Source organism: Phyllopteryx taeniolatus, chromosome 10 (assembly GCF_024500385.1).
Source record: "Phyllopteryx taeniolatus isolate TA_2022b chromosome 10, UOR_Ptae_1.2, whole genome shotgun sequence".
Taxonomy (NCBI): domain Eukaryota; kingdom Metazoa; phylum Chordata; class Actinopteri; order Syngnathiformes; family Syngnathidae; genus Phyllopteryx; species Phyllopteryx taeniolatus.
The window spans coordinates 30,846,266-30,855,121 of NC_084511.1; the positions used below are offsets into that span (position 1 = coordinate 30,846,266).

At 51.6% G+C, this 8,856-nt stretch overlaps 1 protein-coding gene across 3 annotated transcripts in view; it reads left to right on the forward strand.

The window, feature by feature from the left end:
• The window catches only part of LOC133484360 (phospholipid-transporting ATPase ABCA1-like), a 35,393-nt gene extending 29,141 nt beyond the window's left edge, over window positions 1-6,252 (forward strand). The window contains exons 42-49 of one of the 3 annotated variants that reach the window (XM_061786784.1): window positions 68-130; window positions 220-326; window positions 386-527; window positions 613-747; window positions 2,983-3,086; window positions 4,595-4,687; window positions 4,756-4,999; window positions 5,758-6,252. In XM_061786784.1, the coding sequence (XP_061642768.1) occupies window positions 68-130; window positions 220-326; window positions 386-527; window positions 613-747; window positions 2,983-3,086; window positions 4,595-4,687; window positions 4,756-4,999; window positions 5,758-5,901 (1,032 nt within the window). In that variant the 3' untranslated portion in view covers window positions 5,902-6,252. The other 2 variants (XR_009790383.1, XM_061786786.1) reach the window with 2 other exon arrangements.
• The last annotated feature ends 2,604 nt before the right edge of the window (window positions 6,253-8,856 follow it).

Here is an 8,856-nt window from a genome sequence, read left to right on the forward strand (position 1 = left end):
CATCCGTCCGTGTGTGTGCACGCAATCGAGTTGTGGTTGTCATCGCTTCCTGCTTCCCGGCCTCCAGGTGTTCAAAAGGAAACAGAAACCGGCAGTCGATCGACTTTGCGTCGGAATTCCTCCCGGAGAGGTTTGTTGCGCACGGACAACGGTTGTTTGTGTGTGTGTGTGTGTGTGTGTGTGTGTATATAAAGCGTGTAAGTGCGTGCGTGCGGTCAGTGTTTCGGCCTGCTGGGCGTGAACGGCGCGGGAAAGACGACCACCTTCAAAATGCTGACGGGCGACACCGCGGTGACCGGCGGGGAGGCCTTTCTGGCCGGGAAGAGGTCAGGTCAAAGTTCATTGGTTAATGTCACGCCTCCGCTAACGTGCTAACCTTCACCAGCATCCTGCGGGAGCTGGACCAGGTCCACCAGAACATGGGCTACTGTCCGCAGTTCGACGCCGTCAACGAGCTGCTGACGGGCCGAGAACATCTGGAGCTCTACGCCATCCTCAGAGGCGTTCCCGGCGAGGAAGTGTGCGACGTGCGTGGCGAGCCCAGATCACCTTACGGGTTGACGATGATGATGATGATGAGGATGACGAAGACGACGACGGTCTGATTGACAGGTGGCCGAGTGGGGCATCAGGAGGTTGGGCCTGCTCAAGTACGCCGACAAAGCCACAGGAAGTTACAGCGGCGGCAATCTGCGCAAACTGTCCACCGCCATGGCGCTCATCGGAGCGCCACCCGTCGTCTTTCTGGTGAGCGCGGCGGCCGGCACGGCGACGACACGCTTTAGGTTAGCCAACCTTAGCCGCGACGTTAGCGCAGCATTGTTTACAGTAACCTAAGGCCCGGTCCACACATCAAGACAATCGGCCTGTTTTTGTCCCGATTTTGCTTCTTCGCGACGAACGCCAGACCAGACCGGACCGGAGCAGACCGGACCTGTCTTATTAGAGGATCCGATAATATTATCCTCCTGGTCTGAGGTGTACTTGTTAACGATCATGTGCAGTAATCCCTCGTTTGTCGCGGGGTTAGGTTCCGGACCACCCTCGCTGGAGGTGAAATATGACCACATATTTTGGGGATTATATATTTTCATATTTCGAAGCCGTATGCACAAGCCAGTGAAAAGCGTAGGCCCGGATAAAGGCAGAGGGTTGCGTCAGGAAGGGCATCCGTCTTCAAACTTTGCCAAACAAATATGAGCGCTCATCCAAAGAATTCCGTACCGGAATTAACAACGTCCGCCACCGGAGAGAGTCGTGATTGATGCAGATTGGAATGGACATGTCGCTGAAGGTAATAGGGGTGATCAAGAAGTGAGGGCTAAGTTTGGTGGTAGACTTTGCAAAATGGATGCTGGAGTGAAGACTTTCTTCCAGAAGAGGCAGGAACATAGGGTGACCTACAAGGGCGGAGGGAGAAGCACACGGGCGGATCGCGTCTTGTGCAGACGACGTCTTACTGACTCGAAGGTCGTGGTAGGGGAGAGTGTGGCGAGGCAGCAAAGAAGATGACTCCGGTGTTTGGGGGGGAAGATTAGGAAGACGAAGCCGGAGCAGAGAACCACGTGGCGGAAGCTGAGAAAGGAAGGGTCTTGTGCGGCTTTTCGGGAAAAGCTTAGACGGGCTCTCGGTGGACAGGAGGAGCTCCCAGAAGACTGGACGGCGACCGCCGAGGTGATCGGAGAGGCAGGCAGGAGAGTACTTGGTGCGGAAAGGGGAGAAGGAGACTTGTACAGGAAACCATACAAGGAAAGAGGTTAGCTAAGAAGACGGGGGACACTGAGAGGACCGAGGAATACATTGAGATGCCACGTAGGGCAAAGGCCAAACGAGAGGCATATATATATATATATATATATATGACATGGATGCAAAAAAACAACAACAGGGGGACTCAACGGAAAAACAATCAAAGCGGAAGCGCATCGAAAAGCGATAACAAAAATACTCGGCCAGAGTCGAAGAAAGAGTAGAGTACCAAGGGGATAACGTTGAATAACGCAAATGCAAAGACGAACTAAGACAAGAAAAATAAGAAAGAAGCAGAACGTAAACCGCACGTTTCGAACAAGAAATAGGTGGCATGCGAATGTGCACTGCGCAAGAGGAGAAAGGAAAAGCGCCATTACTTCCGTGGAGGGAAAGCGCAACGTGGCGGAGAAGAAGCAGCCCATCGACGGTGAGCACACAACAAGTCGACAAGCTCTCTCGCGTCTGTCCGGCCTTGAAAAACCTCACTCCGATTCGGACGTAGAGCGGCCGCGTGCTGGAGGCAGCAGAGACAATTTTGCACCAAACGCAAGCGTTCAGGTTCCGGACGGCTCGGGCCGACAATCTTCAATATTGAACTTGTGCGATATTTACGGGCAAAAATCTGATGACTGCTGAGTCACGACTTGGTGAATTGTGACGTGGGACGGAATGTAGCCGATCGATCGGGAAGTGGCGTCGGCAGTCTTTTGTGATGAGATCACCATTCTGCAACCCTCCCGCTCACAGTCCCTTCGGCGACGTTCGGGAAACATCGGCGCATATCCGGTCGTGTTGAGATTATCGGAGAACACCGCAAACTTTACCGGCAAAACGGATTCTTTTGTTTTGTGTGTGTGGGCTCTGAAGCAGATCAAAACAATTTTCGATTTGTGTGTGTGTGGACCAGGCCTAGCTTCTACGTTAGCGTTACATTAGCGCACTTTTGTCCCACTTTGAGGCTGATTTTGTGTCGCATTTTCTCGTTGTTTTGATGAACTTTGAGTCATGTGAGCGATGACACGACGACAACGAGCAGCCAATCGGATGGAGGTGTTTTGTTTAGGTTACGCGAGAGATTAGCAGGCCCTCGGCCATTCAGAGCTCAGTTTTAAGTTACGAAATGCCGAGGATCTTAAAAGTCGGATCTTCTCGTCGTCCTCGTGGCCTTGTCGCTCTGCTTCCTGTCGCACTTGCGGGCGGAGCTAACTGTGGCTGTCGCCGTGGCAACAGGACGAGCCCACCACGGGCATGGACCCCAAAGCCCGCCGAGCGCTCTGGAACTGCATCCTCGGTGTCATCAAGGAGGGACGCTCCGTCGTGCTCACCTCGCACAGGTGCCACACACCCTTCCTTGTCACCTTGATGGCTTGACGCCTTGTCCCGTGTCCTTTCACACGCCGCCTGGTCCTCCTTGTCGCTTTGTCCTTGTTACGGCTTCGTCTAGGGGTCGCTAGGCGCGTCATAAAACGGCGAGACACGGCTCATTGTGATGAACAAAAAGCGATGATCACGCACGCACAGACACGGAACAATTCATACGCACAATATTTGCGCCAGAAAAATGAAGCCTTCCTTCGGGGCAAGCCGAGGCCAAAATAACAAACAAAACCGATCTGACTTTCGCCAATTGACTTTCTAAACCCTATGTGAAATCAGAGGAAACCAAAATACATTCGCTAACCCTAACATCCTACACGGAGCAAAAACAGGAGAAAATGGCAGCTTAGCCTTACTGCTTCGTGCGCTATGGTTGGTCTAGGGCGGTTAACAAAATCTCTCAATGCAGGAAAAACACAAAACGCTAACCAACGATGGGAGGGAATACTGGAAGGCGAACTTAACAAACGAACAAAACGATCTTACTAACGAGGCTTTACAGTTGCGACAAACACACGAACCGACGCAACGAGGAGCGACGTGACGGCCGTCGAACGGGCCTCCCGACGAGGGTTGGGCGGGGTTTGAATTTGAGCGGTTCCGGTCCCGATTCCTGTTCCAAACGATTCTCCATGCCCGACTGACAGCGGCGGGATTGGAACATCGGCGTCCGTTGGACTCCTGGTCGAAGCCGACCAGCTGGGCCCGTTTCAGGGAGGCAATTAGCCAATCGCCTGCAGAAAGGCTCAAAGGAATACGCACGCAAAGGTCCTCCCAAGACGACGTCTCACTCCGTCTGAAAAACAGCAGGAGCCGTAACAGTCCTCTTGTCCCATCTCCTTCACTTGTCTCCTTGTCCCCTTTCTCTCCTCTTTCCCTCACATGCCTCCTTGTCCTCTCATCTCCTTCAATAGAATGTTTTAAACGTATTTTTCGAATGTTTGAACAGATATTAGAATCTTTTAAAGTTTTTGAGAATCTTTTAAATGCATTTTTTGTTTGAAATGTTTTGATTTTTTTTTGGGGGGGGGTCGGCACGGTGGACGACTGGTTAGCACATCCGCTTCGCAGTTCTGAGGTCCTGGGTTCAAAGTTTGCATGTTCTCCCCGTGCCTGGATGGCTTTCCTCCGGCATCCCAAAAACATGCATGCTAGGTTCATTGAAAAACTATAAATTGCCCGTAGGTGTGAATGGTTGTTTGTCTATATGTGCCCTGCGATTGGCTGGCGACCAGTTCAGGGTGTACCCCGCCTATCACCCGAAGATAGCTGGGATAGTTTCCACCACGCCCGCATGAGGAGAAGCGGTACGGAAAATGAATGCAGGAATGTATTTTTTGGGAGTTTTAAAAGTATTTTTTAAAGGTTTGAATGGTATTGTTAAGAGTGTTGAACCTTTTTTTTGATGTGTACATATTTTTAGAACATTTCCAAATGTTCATGTTTGCGCGCGTGTGTGTGTCAGCATGGAGGAGTGTGAGGCGTTGTGCACCCGGATGGCCATCATGGTGAACGGCAGGTTCAAATGTCTCGGCAGCGTCCAACATTTGAAGAACAGGTACAACGGTACACACGCAGGTGAGTTGTTGCGGAAGGAGCGAACGTCCTCTTGTGGTCGCACGGCAGGTTCGGCGACGGATACACCATCGTCCTGCGCGTGGCGGGGCCCGACCCCGATCTGGTTTCCGTCATGAAGTTCATCGAGAACGAGCTGAGCGGCAGCACGCTGAAGGAGAAACATGGAAACATGCTGCAGTACCAGCTGCCGTCCACACGGGGCTCACTCGCGCACATTTTCTCCACGCTAGCCAACAACAAGCAGGCCCTCAACATCCAAGACTACTCCGTCACGCAGACCACCCTGGACCAGGTACACGCACGCACGCGCACAAACACACACACTAATGCACACGCACACACGCACGTGAGGTGGATTTTTTCGCCTGTGGTCTGAGGTGGCCCGGGAGAGCTGCGGCTTTCCGTCGGGCGGGGATGAATGAAGACCGCGGGACACTTGGCGTTTGGGCTCATTCGATTGATTGAACAAGCCTTGGTGTCAGAACAGCTGCTCACATTGCCAGAACGACGAAAAAGCCCCCGAAAACCCCCGGATCTCCATTGATCAAGGTTCTAATTCTCTGGGCGTGGAATTAGCCCCTCCCTGGGTGCACCCGGAAGAGGGCCGTTCCTCATGCCCATGTTTGGAATCGCACCCGCCTGCCGGCTCCTCACGTTCTAGCGACGCTCACACCCGGTACCCTTATCTTAGGAGATGCAAAACAATCCTCTTTGCAGACCGGGACGCCTGTCGTGCACCCAAGACATGTTCCTGTGTGGGCGGAGAATGAAAACCCGAATAAACGAACAACTGGTTGAAGGAAGTCCTTTGATGTAGAAGTTCCCAGAAAAGATGGTTGCCTTGAATGCAGATCTCCAAACATTTGGCCCTTGCAAAGGAACTCGATTGTGGTACCATTGAAATATACTACACACACCCACAAACGCACACATATACCCACACACTGACCCCCCCCACGCGCACACACATACACTGACATATACACACACACACACACACACACGTGTTCACGCGTATGTCATTGACGTGCTTGTTTCGTGCGTGTGCAGGTGTTCGTGAACTTCGCCAAGGAACAAAGTGACGATTATCACTCCAAAGACATTTCCTCTTCCTCAACAAAGCGGCGCCGGGGCAGACCTCCGGTCCGAGTGGACCTTCCCGAGGCGGACCGGCCCGAAGAAAGCATCATGTGACCGCGGCGTGTGATCACGTGACGGCGGGGTCACGTGATTTCCGGGGGGGGCGTGGCCTTCCCGCTCGGCAGAAGAAAAAAACTTGAAGCGGTGCTAGCGCATCACCGCCTTTTTTAATTTGTCGAACGGTCTCGCGCCGTCCGTGTTGATGAAGATTCCAAACAATTTCAAATCAGTTTCCTTTGACTTTATTTATGGTTCTTCCACTGCGAATCAAAGTGTTGATTATTAGTATTATTATTATTATTTGTTTTTTTAAGAAACAAAAATGTGTGAAAATACCTCACTGTTTTTCCTTTAAAAAAAGAAATAAATAAATAACTGCCACTGAAAACATTCAAATCAAACAAATCCACGGACCACTCTTACTTTGACCAAACCGCTCCAACCATTTTCGAATCGAAGCGGCACGGTGGGCGACTGGTTAGAGCGTCTGCCTCACAGTTCTGAGGACCGGGTTCAATCCCCGGGCCCGCCTGCGTGGAGTTTGCATGTTCTCCCCCGTGCCTGCGTGGCTTTTCTGCGGGCACTCCGCTTTCCTCCCACATCCCAAAAACATGCATGCTAGGTTGATTGCCCGTAGGTGTGAAGGGTTGTTTGTTTGTATGTGCCCTGCGATTGGCTGGCGACCAGTTCAGGGCGTACCCCGCCTCCTGCCCGATGACAACTGGGATAGTGAGGAGAAGCGGTTCAGAAAATGGATGGATGGATGAATTTTGAATCGGCCTGCTGAATCTTGCAAACTGGATTTATCCATCCATCCATCCATCCATTTTCTGAGCCGCTTCTCCTCACTATCCCAGTTGTCATCGGGCAGGAGGCGGGGTACGCCCTGAACTGGTTGCCAGCCAATCGCAGGGCACATACAAACAAACAACCCTTCGCACTCACCTTCACACCAACTTTTTTTAGCAGACTTGATTGTCCGTTGCAGTCGGAGTTTGTCCTTTTTGGTGGCAGCACCAAACCAGACTGTGACGGAAGAACAGAGGACCGATTCGATGACCGCCGTGTAGAACTGCCTCAACAGCTACGGTGGCAGGCCGTGCTTCCGTACATCCTCTGCTGGGCCTTTTTGAGGACGGAGTTGATGCTGGTCTCCCACTTCAGGTCCTGAGAGACTGTAATTCCCAGGAACTTAAAAGCTTTCGACGGTTGGCACAAGGCAGTTGGACGGCGTGAGGGGCAGCTGTGGCGAAGGATGCCTCCTGAAGTCCACAATCATCTCTACAGTCTTGCGCGTGTTCAGCTCCAGGTTGTGTCGGCCGCTCAACTTCCCGTCGATATGCAGACTCGTCACCGTCTTTGATGAGGCCGATGACGTTGGTGTGTTCTGCAAACGCCGGGTGCGTTGAGGTGCAGTCGTTCGTGTAGAGAGAGAAGAGCAGCGGTGAGAGGACACATCCTGTGGCGCCCCGGTGCCGGTGGTGCGTGTAGATGAGGTGTGGCCTCCCCCGGCCTCACCTGCTGCGTCCTGCCCGTCAGGAAGCTGTAAATCCACCGGCAGATGGCAGGCGAGACGCTGAGCTAGAGAAGCTTGGAGGAGATGATGGTGTTGAAAGCAGAGCTGAAGTCCACGAACAGGATCCTCGCATAGGTCCCCGTGACGTCGCGGTGTTCTCGGATGAAGTGCGGTCCCGTCCGCAGACCCGTTTGCTCGGTAGGCAAACTGCAGGGGTACGGCGGGGGTGCCGTGACGCTCTCGAGATGGTCCAGCACGAGGCGTTCAAAGGACTTCGTAACCAGAGATGTCAGGGCGACGGGCCTGTGGTCATTCAGACCTGTGATTGCAGGGACCGGGATGATGGTGGAGTATTTGAAACAGGGTGGTACGTCGCACAGTTCCGGGGATCTATTGAAGATCCGTGTGAAGACTGGGGCGAGCTGGTCCGCGCAGACTTTGAGGCAGGATGGGGACACAAGGTCTGGGCCTGCCACTTTGTTTGAAGATACGTCTCACATCCTGTTCGTGGATGGTCCGCGCAGGCTTAAGGGGAGTCAGAGGTGTGATGGTGCGGGGTGTGGAAGTGTACTTTTCAAATCTGCAGTAGGTGTTCAAGTTGTCAGAACCCTAACTTCTTAATGTTGTCAATTTTGTGGGTATTTTAATGTGTAATTTTGGTACGTGTCCAATATTTTTTGTTTCGAATGGGTCAAGAAATGTGGACGAACAAGGTCGTAGTGCGGATAACGTATTCATGTGGGAATCTTATTTGTGAAAAATTTTGAGAATGTTGAAAACGGTTCCCAAGGTGAACTTGAAGGAGCTGAACATTTGGAATATCGAACGAGATGCATCTATTGGTACGTCATTTGTGCGCATACCTTAAACGGGGCATGCGGAATTGGTGGAGGAAAACAAACGCAGAATTAGAAGGAAGTCGCTATCATGTTAGCGGTCGTGCTTGGCTACGCAGCAGGCCCGTAAGCGTCAGCGATTACACTGAGTATACTGCGCTCTTATTTTCAAGAAAGCCCACAGAGAAACTAGTCATAGTGAAACTTTTGCTACCAAGCAGCATGTTTGTCCAAGTAGCGCCATCATGAGCAACATGAAAATGGTAGCCTAGGTAAATGAGGTATGATTACTAAAAGGCATATTTGATATTTGTGTAAGTCACTGCACAAACGTCGCGCACAGTTTGAACATTAGCACTGCACTTCAATCGAGGAAAATAAAAGAAATGTACTTCAATGATTCATCCATCCATTGCCTGTCCCGCTTCATCCTCCCGAGCTATCGTTTAGAAGTTCAAAAGACATTTTTTTCCAAATGGTGTGAATGTATTGAACTTCAAAGTTAAATAGAACTGAACTGCACTTGGACCCTGACTCTTGGGCGTACCACCCATGGCACTGAGTCCGAGTATACGAAACCCATTTGAGTTTTTGTGGTGGTTGCGACCAGTCCGCATTTGAATGTTATTTACAACAAATGTCAACGCATACACAGAC